Source organism: Strix uralensis, chromosome 1 (genome assembly GCF_047716275.1).
Source record: "Strix uralensis isolate ZFMK-TIS-50842 chromosome 1, bStrUra1, whole genome shotgun sequence".
Classification (NCBI taxonomy): domain Eukaryota; kingdom Metazoa; phylum Chordata; class Aves; order Strigiformes; family Strigidae; genus Strix; species Strix uralensis.
Genome location: NC_133972.1, coordinates 55,543,243 through 55,566,542, shown reverse-complemented (window position 1 = coordinate 55,566,542; position 23,300 = coordinate 55,543,243). Strand labels below are relative to the sequence as shown.

The 23,300-nt window shown below is 40.5% G+C and overlaps 1 protein-coding gene across 7 annotated transcripts in view; it reads left to right on the top strand.

Annotated features, from left to right (window-relative positions):
• EPC1 (enhancer of polycomb homolog 1) overlaps positions 1 to 23,300 on the top strand; it is a 67,223-nt gene that overhangs the window by 13,272 nt on the left and 30,651 nt on the right. For 3 of the 7 annotated variants that reach the window (XM_074867475.1, XM_074867460.1, XM_074867450.1), the window contains exon 1: positions 1,772 to 3,653. The exons of 1 other annotated variant lie outside the window; for it this stretch is intronic. In XM_074867475.1, coding sequence (XP_074723576.1) covers positions 3,501 to 3,653 — 153 coding nt within the window. In that variant the 5' untranslated portion in view covers positions 1,772 to 3,500. Of the gene's footprint in view, positions 1 to 1,769; positions 3,654 to 23,300 lie in introns of those variants that run through there. 3 more of the 7 variants (XR_012628824.1, XR_012628822.1, XM_074867469.1) reach the window with 3 other exon arrangements.

The window sequence follows — 23,300 nt, the reverse complement described above, 5'->3', positions numbered from 1 at the left end:
CAAACCTGAGTTAGGTATCACAAGGGACCCCTTTCTGTAGTGTATAGATCAAGTTGTTGGATCTTTGCCCTTAATGCTCAATCTGAATTTAGTACTTCTGAATGTATATTGGAATGGTTATATTTACCACCTACATGGTTGATGTACAGTTAATTCATTTTAGTAAGACTTGTTCTTTAATTCAGGATTTTGAGATCGTAAAAAGGTGGAGCCTTAAAGAAATGCCTCTGATATTAAAGATCTAATTTCAGCAGTTTGTCCAAAAAAAGAACAGCAGTTCAAAATGCCATATTCATTATATTTCAGTTACCTTACAGTTCATTCAATTTCAGTTTTTAAAAATGGACACACAGCACTTTGGTACAGCAAATTATTTTACACTTAGTGATCTCTTACTGAGAGCTGGCAAAGAGTATTTTGGTCATTACGCAAAACATACCAATTTTACATTAACTACTGTCACAGCGCAGCACTGATGTCTACAAATGTAATGTGAGTATTTTGGTAAATGCTACAAAATGGCAAAACTTAAAATATATCTGCATATCCTAACTTGAATGAAGGTAAAATAGAAACATCAGTCTATGCTCTATACTTCCTGTTATCACCTTTACAGAATGGAAATTAGGGCTGATGTCACATTGTTCTCAAATACCACACTTTTCATCTTACTACAAATTAATTTAGGTAATTTGGAGGACTAATCAACTTCTGCTACAAAATAGTTAAATGCCATCTATTTTATTGGCAAAACATTAAAAGCTGATGAGTCCAAGAGGTTCAAGCCAAAACTCTTAATGCATACCGTCCTGTTTGTATCCAAATATTATTGTTCTTTCTGCTTGTTTTGCACTTTTCTCAAGCCTGTGGTAGGGTTAGAAATGCAAAGGTCAATTAAGGATAAGTTTAAACTTGAATATCCTTTCTTTCATAGTTCAGGATATTTTCTGTACTTTGCTTTTCATTATGTATTGTTTTTCTTTCATCAGTGGAAGTGAAGAGTTATATTTAACGGCCATAATTTTTGCTTAGCTGCCAGGTATTTAGTGTTTTAGGTCAAAGCCAATCTATGATAGCGTATCGTGCTTTTTTTGTCATCACCTTATCTGTCTGCTAGTTGGACAAACTAAATTATTCAGTATTTGTGGGAAACTCTGTAGATGTTTTATGTGCAATTTATTTTAGGATTACTATTTCTAGCCAGTGTGTGCTTTAAGCTTTAAAATTAGTGTAAAAAGCAATATGCATTTTTTAGCATTTGGTTCTGATGTAACTACTGAAATACAAATTAATACAATAATATTCCTTAGTTCATGCCACTCTCCTTTAAAGAAACAAAAACCAAAACCAAACACGCTCACCTAAAAAAAAAAAAAAGTCTCATTCTCCCTAGCAGCTCTCTTCCACTGCATTGCCAGTTTGCCATACTGATAGAATTTCCAGTCCCAGAGAGGTTGTGAAGCTAAATGACTTGCAGGTGAAACAGTTTGGGAGACCTATGGGGAAGTCAGACATGCAAATAGTTGGCTTGAAACTGCTGTTAACAACTGCATCTAGCAATATTCCATCCAGTGGCTAGGAGTCGTTTAAGGTCAAGGATGGTACTATTACTATTAAAGAGGTGATGCAATTAAAGAAATGGCTTTTGCTTTCTACTATTAGAGGTATCAGATTTTTAAAATTACTGAGCAAACCAAGGTTTTTCTAATGGTTTTGTTACATTTATGTCCTGTTTCTGAAAGTTCTATTTCCCAGGAGTAATATGTGATAAAGAACAAGTTCTGTCTACTGATTCACATATAACAGCAAAAAATGACAATATTTTGCTTTAAAAGTGGAGGGATACTTAAATTCAAACAAAACACAATTTTCTCAGTTTTTAATGAAAGTAAACATAACTTCAAGAAGGTGATTTATGGTTTAACTATAGAACTAAAATTACATTATGACCAATGCAAGAATGTAACATACATAAGCACATGAAACGTTCCTTAACTAGACAGCTCTAGCGAGGGCCTGGGAGAAGCAGTTTTTTGACACTTTTATGGCTGTGCTGTGATGACCTGGGACGGCATGTGGAGACATTACTGAGCCAAGCGAGACTCTAAATTCCCTATCCCTTGCTTATAGCATAATACTGCATCAATTTAATCAAATCATGGAGATGTAAACGAGCTCACCTAATGAGACATGCTCAAATTAGTTCTGACCTTTGCCTGTAGTGAACTCCCTTGAACCGGTAACCGATAACTTAAATCCAAGCAAGGGTTAAACTAATTCACGTGTCTGCACTTCTGGACCAAGTTTCTGAAAGCCTCCGAGAAACAGTCTGGAAATGCTGTTGTGGGGAGTGACCGGTTCTTACGGTTCTTCACCTTTTCAGGGAGGTGCCTGCGTTTCTCCGTCATTTAGCGCGAATGCGAACTTGGTTCCGCGGCGCCGGCAGGGAGGGAGGCAGGCAGGCAGGCAGCCGGCAGGCCGGTGCTGCGGAGGGGGCAGGGGGTGCTGCCTCGCCCCCGAAGGCGCCGCGGGACGCCCGGGACGGGGCCCGCTGCCGGGGCTCGGGCCGGGCCCTGAGGCGCGGAGAGCTCCCCTCGCCCCGCGCGGCCCCTCAGCCGCCCCGCGGTCGGGGCCCCCCGCCGGGCGCCGCACCGGCCGTTGCTCGGGGTGGGGCCGCGCTGGAAGGGAACCGGGCGGCCGCGCCGCCACCCGCCCGTCCGGGTCGGGGTGAGTTCAGCGCTCGGGGCAGGCTGCCCCTCCGGTCCGGCGCCCGGCCGGCCCCCGAGTGACCGGGAAGGTCGGGGCGGCACTTCCCCGCTTCTCTTCCCCAGGTTTCCCGTAGCCGGGAGGCTGTCAAGGAAGGGCGCTCCTCCCTCTACCTCGGGACCGCGTCCCCTCCGGGGGTGGGGGGGCTCGGGGCCGGCTGAACCTCCTTACCCCCACGGGAGTGGAGCGCTCCTTCCTCGGCGCAGCTCAGAGGCAGGCGAGCGGAGCGGTCCCGCCCGCACGCTGAGGAAAAGGTTCTTCCCCTCCTCCACGCGAGACGGGGGCCCGCGGGGAGCAGCTGCGCCCCCCCCCCCGGCAGTGCCCCGTGCCCGCTGCCCGGCCGCTCCGAGCTCTCCCGCGCTCCCGAGCCCGCGCTCCCGTGCCCGCGCTGCGCGCGCTCTCCCCCGGGCGGCGCTGTGCCCGCGCCCCTGCGCGATGCAGTGTGGGAATGGCTGTGGCGCTGGGGTTGGCTGAAAGAGGCGGCCAGTCGAGGTTTAATGTCCGCCATGTTGGCCGTGGCGTATTGAGCGGAGCCGGAGCGGCGGAGGAGAGAAGCCAGCGCCCAGCCCAGCCGCGCCAGCCGGCGCCGCCGGGCCCCGTGTCGGAGTGCGCCCCGCCCTGCCGGGGGAGCCCCGGTCCCTCCATGAGAGCGCTCGGCGGGGTCCGGCTCTCAGCTCGGAGCGCTCTTGCTGTCGCCCCCCCCTCCCCAGCCGGAGCCGCCATCGCCGCCTAACATGAGCAAACTGTCGTTCCGGGCCCGGGCGCTGGACGCGTCCAAGCCGCTGCCCGTCTTCCGCTGCGAGGACCTGCCCGACTTGGCCGAATATGCCTCCATTAACCGGGCCGTGCCGCAGATGCCCACGGGCATGGAGAAGGAAGAGGAGTCGGTACGTGAGACCCCCCCCCCCCCCCCCCCTCGGCCGGGTCCCTCCATCCCCCCCGCACCCGGGGCCCCCACCTTCGCCTCTGCGCAAGCACAAAATGGCCGCCATCTTCTCCCCGCTCTCCCCGCCCGCCGGGGGGGGGGGGGGGGGAACCTGAGAGAGCAGGTGCCGATCCCGGCGGCCCCTTACCGCACCTTTCCCTGGCGCCTTCCTACGGCCCCCTCTCCTCCCAGCCCGCTGCCCGTGGCAGCTGGCGGCCCTTTCGCCAGGCCCCGAAAGGCACAAAGGGGGTCACGTGATACCGCGGGCGGCCGCCATTTTGTCTCTTGGTTCTTGGGCCGGGCCTTGTGCGGCAGCGGCGGGGAGACGGGCCTCGGCGGCGCCGTGCCCGCCCTGCCCCACCGGGTGGCGCTGCCGAGCCGGCCGCCGTCGCGGGGGGCGCTCGGAAGTTGTGGCTGCTGCCGCGGGAGCGCGCGCCGGCCCGGGCCACCCTCGTGGGGGAGTGGGGAGCAACGGCGGGGCGGGCCGCGGGTTCGGCGGGAAGTGGGAACCGGGGCGCTGAGCGGGGCTGAAGCGTCGTGGTCTTGGCCTGCACCTTGCGCGCCCCAGCCCGGTGGGAGCGCGGGGCTGCCGCGGAGCCGCTCGCTCCGGCATGAACTTGGCTCTATGTCGCCAGTGTCGTCTGGGGCTTTTTTGTTGCCAGCGATAGTAAGGGGAGGGGTTTCTATTTAGGTTTATTTGAAAATCCTAGAAGTGCCTACAGAGACAGGCGTGTAAGTAAAATTGTAATGTTCGCTACGTGGAAATATAAAAGCCAGTACTGAAATACTACTCAGAGCAAGAAAATCCGAGTTTGGAGGCCGAAAGTCTTATCTCAGTTTTGCTGTCTCGGTGGAGAATGAAACTCAAACCTTTTCGAACTTCAGTATCACTTAATCATTCACTCAGCACGTTTCAAGATAGGTATGACATTGAATACCTGTTATTGCTGAAGACCCCTGCTGAAGTGGGGTGTCATTTTCACTGTTTGCAGATCTTTAATTATTTCCTCAGTATAATCAGTTTTCCCCATTTGTGCGTTAAGCCCAGCAAATACGAGAGAACTGTAGAAATACAGTAATGTAAACATGAAATTTCGTGATAAGAACAAGCATGACAGTTTCTTAGTCTCTAGTTTTGCTAGCTGTCAGGCTTCCATTGTCCTTCGAAGGTGACAGGCTGTAAAGTTCCTGTTTTTATTTCTAGATGTAGTTCGAGTTACTTCTCTAGAACTTAAAATACATGTGTTTTCTTTAAATGTAGTCTTCTCTTTGTGGCACTATTGCTTTAAGTTAACCGACTCTGAATTTTTATGAAATGTCTTCAGGCTGTATGATTTCTAAAGAGTAGTACTCTTTGCATGTTCTTGTCTCCATTCAGTAACTTGTCTCTGAGGCTTTTCTAGTGTAACTGCTTACCATCTTAACATAATTCAGTGTTTCCAAGTCCTGTGCAAGTCATAAGTTGCTTTAAACATCCACTAAAATTGATACTGTGAAGTGGTGGCGGGGTTTTGGGTTTTTGTTTTGTTTGTTTTTTATGGTTTTGTTTTTGTTGGAGGTTATTTTTGTGAAGATGCTCAAAACTTTGGCACGGTATTCGTTTAGTAGTAGTATTTAAGCAGTAGATAGCTATGCTTAGATACTTGTGTTTCTTCTAACACAAGAGATGTATTCTGAATTGATACCTGTAGATTCTGAATATGAGAGATCATCCTTAATTTCCACTTGTACCAGAATTTTAAATTTTATGTTTGTTACGATGCTTGCTTGCTGAGTTTATTTCTCAGTTAAAGTGAGCAAGTGTGCATGCATGCATTTATGTAGAAATGTGAGGTTGCTGTCTTGTGCTTTTACTGTTTGCCTGGCAGTTACACATTTTCAGTCTAGGAAATGACATGGGGTAACTATATAGTCTCCATAAACCCAGAGATACATGTCCTAGCTAAGGAAACATAGTCGTGGGCAAGGGAAGATTTTTAGACGTTAATTATAAGACTTGTTTCTGTGGTTAATGTGATGCTTTTTTTACTAAATCTAGCTTTGAGGGTTAAAATTCAGAGCTGTAGTTGCAAGTAGACGCTTTCCACAGTTAAAGTTTGCTCATGCCTTTGTTTTAAATGTATGTGTACAAACACACACGCCCAAGAGAAATTTGTTTGCCATCAGTAAACACAGGTGTCTTCCTAAATCCTTTTCGGAGCTTCTTACATAAAATAGTTGATGTTAAACTCTTACCCCTTTTTGTTTCTGCAGACTTGCTAAATTTCCTTCCTTCCCTCTTGTTGCCCCAAAAAGCCTTCTCTTCAGTTTTTTATTGGTGTTGACAAGAAAGAAACATGGTAGTTGACTAAAGTTATGGCAAACCTGACGGGTTTAATACCCTACTACATTCTGTTTCCACGAACGGTTTGGGACAGTTAGGAGCTGTTTGTGTTATGTAGCAGTTTAAGATTTGAGTTAGAGGATATTTTCCTAATACTTATGAAAATAATATATTTTTTGGATTATATATTTCTTTACAAACAGATGGTAAAGTGTCCATAGGAATCTGAGGGGAGGGGGCGGCTTCAACTGCTGTGAACAGGCATTTGTAACTATTTTATAAATAGAATTTTAACATTGCCTTGAGTTTTGCATAAATGTAATTTTAAATGAACACATATTTGGTGTTAAGAGCTCTCCTCTTGACTAAATAACTTTCCCTAGGGAAAAATGCAATCAAAGAGATTTAATATTCAAGCATCAAGTCACAAGATATTTAAATGGCTAATTAGTGTTTTGATGCACAAAAAGGAATCTATTTTGCTTCCCTTTCATCTTATCTTTCTCCCATCCTGTTTCTACAAAGAATAAATATGGAAAATAGTACATCTTCATTATTACAACTGGAAACTTCAGTTGAGCAGTGATGTACTGTAAGAGCCTTCTGAAGGAGAAACAAACTTGCTAAGTTGGTCTGAGTTCTAAAATACGCAGTTGATAAGAGGGATATAGTAACTCTTTTAAAAAGAAGTGGTAACTAAGGGCCTTAAAGTAATGTTAATTCTGTTAACAACATTAATTTTCTGCTTAGTTTAGTCATAACTTCAGTTAGTGGTTTTGTTTGGAGCTAGAAGACTATAGTGAAAAGCTCTTTGGCACACAAACAGAGGTACTTGAAGTTATCAACTGATACTGTGTTCTGACAGTTGGTTTAGCTCCCAAGTTTCTAGGGTAAACACATTGTGGCTGTTGCCAAGTCTGTTGCTAAATCTAAGAAACTAAAAACTGTCAGGAGACATACGCATCTCTAAAAAAGAAAAAAAAAACCTTCAAAATGTAATGACACTTCTTACGCAATACTAAACAACCCCTGTATTATCTCAAAATCCTGGTTTTTAGCAAAATGCATCCTCAGTGCTGTAATTTTAAGAACCAGGCAGCAGACCACTGTTTAAATAATATAGTGATGCAGATTTGGCTAACAGGTCCATTTTAATTCATAACTGCCTGAATAAAGTAGATGGATTGGATTTGTTTCTCCTTTATGAAGGATTTCTTTCAAAGGTGTTACTTCGTGTGGCCTGTTTTGTGGGTTGGGGGGGGTATTGCTTTTCTTTAACTGGAAATTCAGATTCTAGACTGAAAGGAGACAGCTGGAAAAGCAGAGCAGAGTTAACTTCAGTTATTTGAGATAAAATGCTTTACTGAAAAAATAAGACAGATAAGACAGAATGAAGCTTTTTGAACATGTTCAGTAATTTATGTTTCAGAGAAAAAGCATGCATAGCTTTACAGGCATCCTATATTTGCTGGCCTTCAACCAAACTAAGGAAAACTACACTTGTGTTCCCTGCATTTCTCTGAAAGGAAAGGAGATAGGACACAGGCCACATCCTCAGCCTCTAAATTCTCTTAGATTAAAAAATAGAAACTTAGTGTTTCTTGATACTTTTAAAAAATTATTTATAATCCTAGTGGAAAATTCTTTTTGTTAAAAAACTCACAACAGGGTCAAAAAAAGAACAAAACGATATGTTTGAAGCACCTCATATCAACATCTATAAGAAATATTAAAAATATCAGGAAGTGTGAACTTCTTAGCTGAAGTAGTGCCTCAACAAAGATTAGTGTGTGAGCAGACATACTTATAGTTAAGTGCCCTAGTATACAACAGAGAAATTAATTCTCTAAATAAGAAAGTATGACTATGTTGATGACAGTTCCAGAGTTAGTAACAGTCTTATGGGTATGGGAATTATCATGGGTTTGAGGGTTTTTTGTTCAGCTTTTTTCTTGAGTTTGTTATCCTGATGTAAATACCAATATTACTATGGACATAGTAAGGTTGTGGATGTTATATTTCCATTTAATCTTGTGCATGTTCAAGTTTGTATAGGTTAGATGCACATTTTCCATCAGGTAAACTTTTCTAAATCCCGGTGTCTCTGTCCTTGGTGTTGAGATGGGAGAGAGAGTATCAAGTAGTGAGAAGTCCTGTTGCTTTATTGTGTTACTCTTAACTCCTTCTTCTGACTGAGATCATGGTCCCATGGTTAATCTTTGCCTTCATCTTGACTCTGGAATTTTCTTGTCCTACTAGATTTCTGCCAGACTGGTGCGCTATGTGAAGTTCTGTTCTTAAAGTTCAGAGTTTAAAATTCGAGCTTGCTTTCTAATTTTAGTTAGTGTTGCTAATAGCAGATAGAAGAATTAAACACCCAGAGTCTGAAATTATAAGATGTGCTGTTCATTCGGTTCTTACCTTTTCCTTTGTGCACCTGTTACGATGTAACTCACAGGTTGCACAGAAGGTGGAATCAAGTCTGTATGTACAGTTGTCATCTGAAGATACTGTCATGCTCTGTTACCTGGTGTTTAAGCAAACTGCTGGAATAGTTTAAATTGTGCTTTTGATCTCTTTAAATCCCTGGTTGTAGTTAATCTTTCCTGCCCTGGTTTTGGGGATGTTTAAGAAAAGCTTGTTTGGTAAAATTTCATTATTAAACATAGGGTTTTTTTCTCCTAATATTAGCATGACCTGTCAGTATTTGCTAAATGCTATGGAAGACCTGCTGAAGATAACCTAATGTTCATTGACATGCTTTGGAACACTTTAAACATATTCTCTAATAGGATGTGTCTTAATTTAGCAAAGCATTACTTGGTTAATTTCTCAGTTACCCAGTTTGGGTACGCTCATGGATCACATCCTCTCTATAAAACTGCCTTGAGCACAGCTACCGTAGATCTCTTCCAAGAAGTACCTGCACAGAAAATATGCTTTTCTCTTCCCAAATCCCTGTTGGAGGCATTGGGAAGCTACCGTATCCAGATTCTCTTGCTGCTGAAACAGCTGTTTTTACTGTATCGAGGGAAAAAGCTGGTAAGGAATATGTAAGAAGGGACCCATATGTCACAGTCTAAGCCATGATGAATTTGAAAATGTGTGAAGTAAATGTATAGCTGAGGTGCACTGAGTCAGTGTATGAATGGTCTTGAATTACCTATGTAAATTTCACTAAAGGTCCTGTAGTCTTTTTGTTCATTACCTTCTTGCCAGCTTAAGAAACTGCATTCTGTATGTGCTTCCATAAAAGTATGTATTTTCTGCTAATTAAACAACTGTGTACATGGTGTCTAAGTACTCATAAAATAACCACTACCTTGCTGATGCACGATTCACTGATACTATGTGTTTTAGGATCTTGTAGGGACAATCAGAATAATCGGAATTATGTGAATGTTAAAGTTACAGCAGATACTGTAGCTGAATCACCAGTTTCAAGTCAGGATTTTTTTTTTTTATGTAGAGTTGGGGAAGTCCCTATAAAGTTTTTAGCTTACTAACAAGAGAATCTGTGTGTGTGTTATGTGCTGCCCCCTCCCCCCACAGTTGTAGAAGTCAAATATAGTCTTAAAACAGATGAGCTGAACTCGTTTAGTGGTGTCTTAGTGCAGGAGAGCTGAAACGTTAAAGGATCTTGAAGTAAATGGAGAGAGTAGAAACAGGGCTTTTTATATATGCTCTTTGATTCAGAAGACCTGCAAACTAGAAGTGTTGCTTCCTGTTTGTCATGTTCCCCTCTGTCAAGCTTTTGTGCTCGCTTATAGTAGGAGACATTAATTCTATATACCAGTCTAACCTTTTTTGTGCTTAGTTTTAAAGACATTTAACTCTTAGATTAGATTCCTAAGAGCATATGTGTTTGGTAATATGATAGGAGAGAAACCAGGGTTTGTTGTAATTTTGTCTAAAGCATCAAACACCTCAGAGCTGGAAGAAATTTTTCTGTGAGTTTGTATAATGGCCTTAATTTTACCTTTTAGTTTGGTATTGAGCTTAGTAACTTACTTCAGATACACCTGTGTGAAAATGATCCGAGATCGTAGAGAATTTTGAAAGAAAAAAAAAGTGACAGTTCACCACAAATGGCCAACTTCCAAGTATAAGAACACTCCCATACCATATCAAAATATTCAGGTGATGAAAGGTATTTGATTTCTTTTCCTGTCCCCCCTTTATGCCCAGCTCCCAACTATTTAGTAATAGCAGCAGCTTACTGGATATTTTACCTTCAGTTACACCAAAGCTTTGAGTTCTGTTGTGTTTAATGTTGGAAGTTACTCTGTGCACCTAAATGTGCATGCAAGTTAGGACGTCTGGCTGATGGTGAGAAGTAGCTTCTATAGTGAGCAATTTATGTGCTGCCTCCAACTACCTAAAGAAACTGGTTAATTCAGTGGTATGAAACCCACCTGCACCAACACTGTTTTCCTTTTGAAGTCAGAGGGATAGTGGTGGCGTAGACTTATATTACAGATCGGTGGAATTTGTTTGAGGCTGGAATGAGATTGCCCATCCCAATTTGAAATCAGAAGAGGCAAAACTAACCACGTTAATTTAGAAAATAGAAGTATAGATTACACCTGTGAGATTTGTCAACTTCCTGGAGGCTAGCAGTTGTGTGTGAAAATTTAGGAATCATGGTAGATGGCCTGTTTTTTCACCATGGAGAAGTTGGGTACTAACTTGAAGTTGTGAGCATGGGACTACCATGGAAGTGGTTTGATAATGTGATGTTAGTTCTGTATATGGTGTCAGTTAAACATGTAACAATGGTGAAGGTGTACGTGTCATACTCTTAATGTTGAAAATGTTTAAGGTTCTGGAAAATAGTGAGAAGAGTTGGTTGACCCTCAGTACCTTGTGCAGGTCAGAGGCTTCTCCAGGAGGTCTAAATTCTGTTTTGAAATGATGGAGGGTATGAATTAGCAAACTCATTTTGGACGAATTTCAAGTCAAGACATCTGTGTTCAGGTGGTGGAGGATGTTATTTTTCTGTTTATCATCTATATGAGTTGTATATAAAAGCAATTTAATTCCTCCTAAAAAAGTTGTTCCAGAAAAGCTAAGTTTAGACCAGTCTTAAGGAATTAGTTTGTATGCATAGTCAAATTATTTTTAACCCTTTCTTGACTTCCCAGTAATTGCACAAAGAGAAGGCGTGTAACCTTGGTGGCTTTATGCATAGCAGAGTTAACTACAGTGAGACCAATTAAAAAGGTTAGACTTCCTTAGCGCTCACTTACTTACAATGAGGATGGTTAACCATTGGAAGAGATTAAAAATCTTTCTTATTGTTTACATTAAGACTGGGGGGAAAAAACCCACAAAGATAACTTTGTTAGCAGTATAATAGCACAAGAAGGAATACAACTGGCAAGGTTTTGGAGTTAAAGGAGAGGAGCTTATGTCAGGGTAAACTGTAAGTCATTTTAAGGCCAGGCTTGTATGGAAAGACTTTACCTGCTGGGAGTTTTCACAGCTTGTCTTGAGGAGCCCCATAAGGTTATCTTCCTGACTGTTTTTCAGATTTGATCTATCATATAATGGATTTCAGCAAAGGATTAATTGTATGCAGTAAAACATTAATAACATTAGTAATGGGAAGGGGCAATAATTCAGTAACCTTAATGTTTTGAGGATCAGGGTGATGTGGCTTTTTTCTTTCTCGTTTTAATAGCTAACATCCTGTATTTTATTCCAGTAAAACTTAAGTTGTTCACAGGAACCTGCCTAATAGTAATTGGTTTCAGGTAGAAAAAAAAGTGCAGTGTGGCAAGCCCTTAAATCTGCTAATGTTTTCTTTGAGTAGACCACTTTGCTTGTCACTGTCTCAATAATTGTACCATAATTATATGATCATATTCCTCAGAAATGTATATGCAATTATTTCAATATAGATTCGTAAAGAGTATTCAATGTGAGTTTTGAATACATGTAAGTTAATACATTACTTTTTCAAGTCTTTGTTTTAAAGGAATGTGTGTGTGTATTTGTGTGGGAGTCTGCTCTCCTAGAACAGAATAGTGTAATTCACTGGCTTTAGGTATATGTAATAAATTGCTTGGTCTTTTTCCACTTCGTTTCCACTTCCTACTTGTAAGAGGAAAAACTGGCTTTAATATCAAGGAATGCATCAAATGACTAATGCATCAGAATAAAAATGCAGGCTGCTGCTTTTGTATCCGTATATATCCTCTTTCGGTTTAATGAGCCTTTACATACACTCTGCTCGCTCTTCACCAGCATATGTGTATTTCTGTGTATTCAGCTGTAAGTACATTCAAGGACTGACCCTGTTCTGGGGGGATCTTTCTGGTTAAACAAATAGATGAAGGTAAATTTCATGAATTGAGAATGGAATCAAAGTTTGAAAACTTACTGGTCTGTCAATCTCTTCAAGCACAGGTAGTTTGAGAGAGAGAGGAAACTATCCTCTTAAGGTTTAAGTACCACTCTTAAAGATTTGTTTCCTTTATATTTAATCAGGAGTTAAGAATTTTTTATGCTTTTTGAATTGGAAGCTTTCAAGAGGGTGTTGTTGGAAAGGATTGCTTTCCAACATCCGTTCACATTCATACTGTTGTACCAATTTCTTGACTTCAAGGTTGTTCCTTCCTACTTGTAAAAAGAAATTAATTACAGATCTTGTAGCCTGCCTGGAAGACTTAACAAGCTTACATTTGAGGAGAGAGATTTGTAGCAAAGGCTCCCCTATATATAAATTTCATTTTACTGTCCCTTTTCTGTTATAATTTGGAGGGCTATAGTAGAATAGAACAGAATAGACTATTTCAGTTGGAAGGGACCTACAATGATCGTCTGGTCCAACTGCCCGACCAGTTCAGGGCTGACCAAATTAAAGCATGTTAAGGGCATTGTCCAAATGCCTCCTAAACACTGACAGGTTTGGGGCATTGACCACCTCTCTAGGGAGCCAATTCCAGTGTTTGACCACCCTCTCAGTAAAGAAAGGTGAGTCTTCAGATTCTTCATTGATCAGATGTCCAACTTGAAGCATGGCTGCTAGGAAGGTATTAGCATGGAAAGTTGAATTCTGCATAGTCTTCAGTTTCCAGATTTTCCTTTTCAAAACTTGAGGATTTTGTGCAAGGCTGTGTTCCTATGATAGTGTAATGATTGTGGGTTAAAGATGCAGAACTTGTTTTAGAAAGGGCAGAAGGATGCAGGTTGCTTTGCCAGACTCTGTTGATCTGTAATGAGTCTCACCCAAAATGCCTTTCTCGACATAGGTATGGAAAGACTTTACATTCCTTCTTAAGTTTCTTTCAAGCAGTGGTGCTAAAATGGTATTCCTGTTTTCCCCTGTGCCTTTATGTTTTTGTTTGAGAAATGTCGCTTTTAACTGTGGTAAATTTACACCTCGCCTCCAATCCCGTATTAGTATTTCAGCAGGATATGTCCTGTGTGGTTTTTTGATACTTGATTTGTTTCACTACTTAAAGTACAGGAAAAAGAACTCTGAAAAGGGTGGCAGAAAATAGGAACTGACTTCAGGAAGAATATTTTTACAGTATTGTGATCTGATTTATAGTATTTACAATTCAATAACCTAGATATATCTCAGAAAAGAGCTGATATTAAACCAGAGTGCCTTTAATGCAAAGTTCAGGACCAAGGCTACAGGTGAGAGACAGCTTGAGTTTGAGCGCTGCACATTTTTTGTGTTTTGTATAGTTACTGGAATCCTTTAAGTGGGTTACTTCTGCAAAGCTGTTGCATCCTTCAGATGCTTATGGATAAATTTATGTACTCTCTTCTGTTTCTCAACAATTCTTTTTTTTTTTTACTCTTGTATTCTTTGTCAAACATGATGACCTTGTTTGCCCTTCTCTTGCTATTTATCTTCTGTTTTATTAGAAGAAAGTTATGATTAATATTAGTGCACTAGCTCTGCTTTCTGATGAAGATGCTGTGTCTTAAAGTAGGCCAAGTACTATATGAGACTGTTTAAATGTTAGAAATAAAGGTAGTTTAATATTCATAGTCCATCTTGGGCAACTGATGTATTTCATTGAGTTAGAATTTCCACAAACTTCAAGTCAATAGGCAGGACTTTATTTTCTTGAAGTTTGTATGGGGGGAAAGAACTTGAGCTACCAAAATTGAAGTAAGCCAGCTTCCCTTATTTTGTCAGTAATGTAAGGTTTGTTCAGTGTGAAAAAAGTATGTGTGGGAAATCAGTGAAACACGTGTGTTTACAAAGTACCTCTGTCTGAAAAGAATCTTCACCAGAGCTGTAGGATGACTAACAGAACTTTCTGTTGCATGTTCATTCTCTCAGCCTTCCTCTGAAGGAGAGGTATTTCCTCTGAGGTGTCTTGTCTTGAGAACATGTTTAGAAATTTGCTTAATGGTAGCTAAATATTGAAAACAAAGTAGGCATGTCTTGGGCTGGAACAGAAAGTGGTGAGTTTTTTTTGATGATCGTCAGAGCTTTATTGGAGGAAGTTGTTGCAAGTAATGCATTAACCCTTAGGTCTTGCCTCGTTTTCCATAGCATTTATATTTTTACTGTAGAAAGACCTTGAGCTGGTAGATGTTAAATGTTGTCTTTGGAAACTTTAGCTGGCTTTTAGGTAGTTGGAGTGTGGGCTACAGAATGTCCTAAAGACAAAACCTTAGGGTGAATAAAATCTGGGAGAAGCTGGTGAATGAAGAGAAGCTCTGAGATATTCCTAAGAAGTTTATGTAACTGAGGAAGGTGTACCGCAAACTGTCTGTTAGCTATAATTTTGTGTTAATGTCACGGGTATGTTGCATGACCAGTCCAGTAAGAGGAGAACAGTTTTGTTGTTGTATGGCAGGATAGTATGAAGTTCCAAAGCCATCTGGAAGCGATAGGAAAAACATTAATGGATATTCCTGTTGCTAAATGAGAGCCTATCAAAAAATCAAACCTGTAAAACAAAACCCTAGATTTGTTCATTATAGATTCATTTCAGCAGGTAAAGAAGGTTCATGATTTAGTAACCTGATTATTTTTGAATGTTGTATCCAGTGGTTGACTGACCTCACTTCTTTTAATTTTTCAAATTACAGAGTTACTTGACATCTTTGGATTGTATTAAATTGTAATTTCCCTGATAAAATTTTCTAGAAAAAAATAATTTGAATGTTTTCCAATATTAGTCTTTTCATATGAATATCATTGTCCTGTCTCCCAGCAATGTAAGTTTGACCTCTTACTTGACTTGACCTCAAGAGGACGCTGGATAAGAAGCACTTTTTTTTAGTTAGTAGGAAAGGGGAAGACCTAGCAATGAATTTGCTGGAGAGATTCTCTTATCCCAGACTGTCTTGCACTCTGGTGAGGAGTGTATGTACAGTTCACTTCTATGTTTATACTGGATGTTTGTCTTGTTTTTGTGATTTATTCTCACCATTAACAGGGAGAGTGAGTATGCATGTATGTGTTAGGCTGCGGTGTCATTTCTCTTCAGATGGTTGTAGAGCTAAATTGTAGCTAAGATGTGTACTCTGAATTGTTTACTTCATTCTTTCACGTGTGTTAAATATGAATTACATTAGCTGAGAACGGTAGACAGTATGTATTGCTGAGGATTTGAAGGAAATCAGACCACCACTTGAGCAGATGGCGCACTGTATGCACAGGTGGAATTGGAATTTGAGGTCCTAAGCTAGCTTTTGGCAGCGGTATCATTTCCAGGGAGGAAGAGAACATCATCTTTGGCTTACAGTTCCTGAACTGACTCTACCTGATCAAATCTTTGTCATAATACTGAATAGGTGGAGGAAGTAGGAATATATTGTCTTGTGGATAGCTAACAGTGCTTCATTGGGTAGTTCCCCTTAACTTAGCAGTTGGGAAAGGAATAAAACCTAGTTAAGGAAAAAGCCATACAATACCGTGTATTTGAGAACTTCAAGTAGTTATCAGAAAAAGTGTGCTGTCAGAAATACCCAAAGATGTAAAAGAGAAAGATTTGAAAAACCTTTTAGGTGTCTTCAACCTATTACTAGAAAAAGCTCTGAAGTGTTAGTCTTGAAGACCTTTCTTGCCATATTTCAGCGATGTGTTGATAAACCTAAGAGAAGCAGCCTACCCCCTCAACATTGGGGCTTAAGTGTGATCCTAAGTACCATAGAGACCTTTGTGATAGCAAACTGTGGCAAGTACTTTGTAATCTCTGCTAGAATTTCTTGTTAACAACACATTTTATGTTTATCCCTGGTTTTTCTCACTTTGCATTATAATGTTGATTTTGCTTTCTGTTCATCGGTTACTGTTTGGTCCTTTGTTTTCAGCATAGGGGAAAAACTCAGAAGTTGTATAGAATGATCAAACCATTTAATGTGGTAAGTGGTATGAAACTGAGACACTGATTGGTGATTTAAAAGATTAACAACTCTGAATTTTGTTCTAAGAATGTATGCATTGTCAAGTTGATGTTTTTCAAGATATGATGTCTTTTATAATGGCTCTATAGCTAAAACAGTCCTTGCACAGAAGGGACATGATGAATTCATGCAAAGTACAAAATCTCACTTGCAACCTCTGGTATTTTACATGGCACTAGGTGGTTGAGAGGAAGAGGTAGGATGTCTAGCATAATAGGGTATTTTCTGAAGTCCTATAAATGGGTTTCTCTGCTGATATGTGGGCTATATTCTTGGACTCAGTGTTTGGGAAGGGCACAAAGCAGTCTCTAAAATGTCTGTTGCACTTCAATATATTAATAGATATATAGGCAATTAAATCATGGATATTAATACTGCTGTAACTTTATTCCTATGCAGCCAGAAATTGCCCATTAATAATCAGTAACAGTCTGCAGTTGCGCATGTAATGGAGAAGCAGGCAGCTCTGTTTTGACTGTCATGATGGGGTTCAACTGTTCTGCTTATGACAGGTGGAGGAACTAACATGTATCTGTTCCTTGAGAGATCAGGTGTACTTAATTTATGTTGCAGGTAGAGGCTTTTACTGATGCAGTAGACATGAAGAGTAGAATCCTAAGGAATGATGGAAATGTGAGAGGGTTTTGTGTTGGGGTTGGGTTTTGGTTTTGTTTGGTTGTGTTTTTTTTAAAAAAAAAAAAAATCATAAACTGACCTGAATGCTGTGTGAGTGAAAGGTATTAAAATACCGCTTCATGGCGGGGGGAGGTGTGGACCAAAACAAAAAAACTTGGCTGGGCTAAAATTGACTGTGTGGCCTGAACTAACTGACGCTGTCTCCTTGTAAATCACATTCAGTAGCCAGTAGTCCTGGTTTTGTCTCAGTCAGACACTTAACTCTCACTGTGTGAACAGAGGGAGTAAGAATGACACTTAAAATGCATTGACCTTGGAAGCATTAAGGAAATGCTTGTCCTTATAGTAAACCTTTCCCATTCACCTCTGTTACTCCTTTCCTTCTCTCCTCCATATGGCTTTATTGTCTTTTACCTTAGTTGTTCAGTGTTTATACCAGCCTTAATTGCACATAAAAGGTCGTAAATTTGAAATGCTAGTCAGTCTTGTGTTTTTAAAGGCAAGCTAAATAAGCACTGAGATTACAAGACACCAAGAATAGCTGACCTATAAAGAATAATGTTTTGGCGCCTGACTCATAGTGTATATAGCACTTTGTCATTCAAAACACGTTTTTACTGATCAGGAAACTTTTAAGTTGGTATTTAGTCTGAGCCTTTCAGCCTAATATAGGTCTCTGCTCTAGGGTAGCATCCTTGTGCATTCAAATGTAGCAATGTTTATTCTAAGCCAAGAAAAATGTCTAAATCTGTAGATTTACAAACTGAAGACTGACACCTGCAGCAGGAAATACATACATAAGCTCATCGCAGTGGTGTAATCTTTGGAAAATCTATTTTAAGTTATTCAGTATTGCACCTGTCACTGCTGAAGCAGCACTTTTCCACCTTTGTAACATCAGACCTGAAATTCTGATCTGTTGTGTGTTGTGAATACAGAAGCTAAGCCAGTTTAGTTGAAATGTATTGGTAGGTTTTACTTGTGTTCTCATGAACATATTTTGACAAAACTTAGTTCTATACTAATTGCTAAGTAGATTTCTTCTTTACTAGATGCCTTATGCAGGATAATTCTTGAGTGTCTTTTCAAGCGTTTGTACTTTTGAGGGGGGGTACTTTAGTTTTCTGAAATGTCTTAGCAACTCTCTTGATACCTTGCTGTCTTGGTACATGGCAAAGCCTCTTCTCTTACTAAGAGTTACAAAGAGCAATTTGTTGGTTGTTTTTTTTCTTATGACAGGAGTTGTAATTTGGAGGAATATGAGATGGGAACTTTGCTACCATTGACAATGTGACAGTTATTCAGAGGCAAGGTTGGGTATACTCTTTGCCAGCCTGTACATCTTTGTGCAGTGCACGTTTCTGCTCATCACTATACAGTTTATTTCCATTGTGTGTTATACAGAGGAATAAAGTACTTAAAATGCAGATATTGTGGTGTCTACAAAAGTGTGCTTGTTCAGCAGACTAGCTTTTAGTTGTTACTATGATTCACTCTGTGCTTTTTCTACAGACTCTTCCCTGTAGCACTGAAGTGGATAATGCTCAAAGGGGTTTTTTTGTTTGTTTATTTTTTGAAATCAGAAATAAGCTTGATAGTTTAAGGTGATGCTCTGGAAGCTCCTTTAGTTTGAATTTTTAAACTTAATTGTCATACATGAGCTTTTCATATGGAATGCACATGTGACTTAAAGGTGCTTAGATTGTTTAGGTTGTTATGGCAAACTTCTTTTTTGTTGTCTGACATGATCTGCTGAGCCTTAACTCATGAATGAACACATTTGCAAATGTTGATACTTGGTTTTCTTAGTAATGGTTTTGATGTTTTGCTGTCCCCACATAACTTGAATACTGTATAATGTTCAGTATAAATATCAATCAAGTTCTATTACTATTTAAATGTGAATGCTTGAGATAATGAAACTGTACAGAAGAGGTAGTTAAACCTGACAATGCTGTAAATGAAGTAATCTTCTGGGAAGGTACAGTTGTAGTTTTGTGTGTTACAGACCCCATGTAAACCCTATCATTCACTCACTGATTTATCTTTTTTACTATTATTAATTTTTGTTAACTTTCATTTTTCCCCAACCAAAAATAAAGTTGCGTATGTGTTGGCTATCTCTCAAACTTCTTTATTAACATTGAGTTGCATAGTGCACACTGGACTAAAAAGTTCATAGAAAAAATTACCAGACTACTAAACAAACACAAAGACTAAAAAGGTGGCTTGCACTCCCAGTCTCTGCTATCCTGTGACTCAGGGAGAGAACAGCTGTGGAAGTATGGCTGTGGTTTTTGTGCTGTTCTTACTGTCTTCAGTAGGGATGCTCGTGGGCTTCCTCTTGAGATGGTGTTAGACAAAGTGACACTGTGATAAAATCCACACTTGTCTTGCAGTTAGTTTCCAAAAATGTTTCTGTATTCTGTGAAGAGTTTGGTTACTAGTAATGTCTAGCATTTGGATTAGTCCAGTCAACCAGTTTGGACTTGAGTAGTTGCACAATTTGGTGTTTAGAGATCTGACCTTCAAGCTCCAGGTAATGTTAAGTTTTAGGGTCTTACTGCAAGTTCTGAGAGGAGAAATAGTAGCTCTAGATACTGTTTTCGAGATCTGTTCCTAATGCTTTTTAACAAAAGAAGCCAAATCCTGTTCTTAGACTTGTTTCTTCTTCAGAATCTTTGAGCATATGTAGATCTGGGAGGCTGTTGATCTCTGCAGTTTGTGCAGTCTGGCCTGTGGAAGGGGATGTTTTGAAGCCTTCAGTAGACTTAATACTGGAGAGAGAGAGAGAGAGATGCTTCTCAGACTTTGTTACAGCTTTATTCCCTTGCCTGGTGTTTTTCTCTGCCTTACCTGTCTTGATTCTGTACTACTGCTGAGTTGATTAATGGATCCAAATTGAGATATGCTTTAACTGTAAAGGAAAAGGAATGGTTTAATGAGGATCATTTGAAAACCTGGTCTGAGGAACAACTCCTATGGAAGAAGTGGTAGATTAAATTTTTTTCCGAAGTTGACATAACTACATTTCTCTCAGAATTTTCTATCTAAATATAACTTACCTGTTAACTTCACCCAGTGCTGTTTATGATATTCTACTGTATATAACTGGAATAGTTGAGGCAACCTGTCTGTGTTGGAACACGCAACCCTTTGTGCATCTGCGTATTACTATTGTTCAGAAGAGTAGTGAAACAGAATAGAAATTCGGTTGCTGTGAAGTGGGACTACCATGTTACTTGTTATTCAAATGATGCTGCTTTTTTTAATCAGTGCTCAGTACTGTTAACAGTAGTATCAAGTCCCTGTAACTAATAAAAAATGCTGGAATCCAGTTGTACAGCTTCTGCCAACCAAAATTATTTGAGTTGTTATGCAGTATTGCTGGTGCACAGTAATGTTTAAGCAAGCTACTGCGTCTGTTTTTTTAACATGGGAACTTGATACAATTTTATTACTAGTCAACTGATGAAATGATCTTGAAGTTTCACTTCCATTTTCCCCATACAAGGGGAAAATAATTTTTCTATAAAGATTTATTTGGGCTCTCCTAAATGGCTTTATAGCTGAAACCTCTGATAATGAAAGGCTATTCTAAAGGTTCTTCTCTTTCCTCTGAGACTGTATCCTGAAAGCTGTATTCTTGTAAACTGTATCAAATCTTAGTTCATTTTGTGTTAGCAGTCTGATTTCAGGGTGGAGGTCATGCCCTGGACTGCTTAAGTAATACATTAAAAGCATCTTAATGTGTTCATTAGAATCCTTTTTTTAGGGGGAATTTATTTAGTTATTAAACTATGTTCTGTCTACTACAGATCACTGAAATCGTTTTGATGCATTGCAGTCTCACAAATTATAATGATGCAGCTGGAACAGTGGGCTGTGGTAAGGAAGGGGGACTTTGGCAGGTTTGCAGTTAAGTCTGGAATCTTGTGAAATGTGGCTGTGTGGCAGTCACATGAGATGGGCTGAGCTGGTTTAACTGTGGTAGTATTGAAAAGAGGCAGTTCCACTGTTTTCCTAGAACTTGCTATGGTCTTTACATGTCTGTGAGCTGATGTAGCTCACTGCAGAAGACTTGCCTAAGAGTAACTCCCCTCTGGTTACAGGGCTGCATAGGCTGAGGAGTTCCATGAGAGCCGAAGTGATTACAGAGGAAAAGATGGGAAATTTTTATGGCTGTTACCAATACTGAGGAGGTGGAATAGCTCCTTCTGCTAGTACTGAGCTGTTAGCAATTCCTAAACAAAATATTTCAAACCGATACTGAGTCCTGTTCTGAATGGATGAGTGTAGTGGCGATTTGGAAAGCAGCAAAGTCACTTCAGTGTTTTTTAGGTAGTGTCCTGGGTTTGGCTGGGATAGAGTTAATTTTCATCCTAGTAGCTGGTACAGTGCTGTGTTTTGGATTTAGTGTGAGAATAATGTTGATAATGCACTGATGTTTAGCCGTTGCTAGGTAGTGCTTATCTAATTAAGGATTTTTTCAGTTTCCCATGCTCTGCCAGGTGCACAAGAAGCTGGGAGGGAGCATGGCCAGGACAGCTGACCCAAACTAGCCCAAGGGGGTATTCCATACCATAGAACATGAATGCCCAGTATATAAACGGGGGGGGGAGTTGGCTGGGGGGGCTGGATCACTGCTCAGCATGGGTCAGCAGGTGGTGAGCAGTTCCATTGTGCATCACTTGTCCTTTCTTGGGTTTTATTTCTCTTGCTATTTTTATTGCATTCCTTTTATTACAATTATTCTATTTTATTATTGTTATTACTATGTTTTAGTTATTAAACTGTTCTTATCTCAACCCACAAGTTGTGGGGGTTTTTTTCCTGATTCTCCTCCGCAGCCCACTGGGAGGTGGGGGGAGTGACCAAGTGGCTGTGTGGTGCTTAGTTGCTGGCTGGGGTTAAAGCATGACAGTCCAAACAGGGCTTGTGCCTGGGAAGATTGAGGTGTTAATTCTGTTTGTGAACTATACTATGTAGTTTGTGTTAAATACTAGAGTTTCCCTGATTCCCGGGGTTCCTAGGTTGTGTACGTTACTCTCCCCAGCATGTCTTGAGCCAGTCTCATTAACTTCTTCATCTCTGTCTGTCTGTTTTCCACAGTGATTTAAAATACAAACCTAATTTCTTTTCAGTCTTCTGGTAATAGGACAGTAAATCATTCTCCATTTCCTCTAGTGTTGTCGTGATCTCTAGTACTAATAGTGTTAGACTTCTGGGTCAAATGCCCTATGTGTCCTCCACCTCCCTACCACTGTTCACTGAACAAGCATAGCAGGTGAAAATTTTCCAGGAATTGCAAGTAATTTGGTGCTGGAAGTCCATGAATATAGAAGCAAGACTTTTCCAAGAAAAGGACAGATTCCTTACATACTCTTAGAAGTGTCTGATTTGAACATGGGGAAAGCAGTCGACTACAATGCTTAGGATGGTGTGGCTGACCTCATTTCTAACCAGTGTTCCAGATAAAAAGTCTAATAATTAGCAAGGTTTCTTGATAGTCTGTTAATTACAAACCCACGTATTTTTAAAAGTAAATTAGATCACATTTTCACCAAGCAATTGTTGTTTAATCTTATGCAGCTATTTTAAGTTGGCATTTGTAGCAGAGACCTAATTATTATACTAATTACAGTGGAATCCTTCTTAATTGACTACTCGTGAGACTGACATCAGTTGATTAACAGAAGTGATCTCCATAGTTTTTCTCCATGTTTGGAATATGAAGGGACAGTTTTAAGCTCTGCTGTAATAACAAGAAAACAGTTTACTACACAGAATGATTCGGGGCATTGAGGTATCTTTGAGCTCAGAAGGGAAGATCTACAGCCACATGGTTTGGGTGAATCTTCAGGTAGCTTAAATTGATGTGAGAAGATGTTTACCCTGTGTCCATATATACTAGTAGTCATGATAGAAAGATGCCTTACAATTGCTTGTGGGCCAGACTGGGGAGGGGGGTGGTGGGGTGAAGTGATCTACTATCTTCCTCCGGACCCATCACAGGGGGAGAGCAAGGAATGACATAACGCTGCTTTGACCCACCACTTTTGTTTTGATCGTGTGTGCTTGTTGTGACCAAACTTAAACTATTGCTAACACATAGGATATTCATGTACTTGAGGTCAAAAGGGTAGAAGCTGCATTTATGCTTACCAACATAACCGTTGCTTTGCTGTTATCAAAGGTCAAATCTATATGCTGGTATTCAGGAGTTTGGCTGTGCTGCCTCAGAGTCAAGGGTCAGTGTATGGC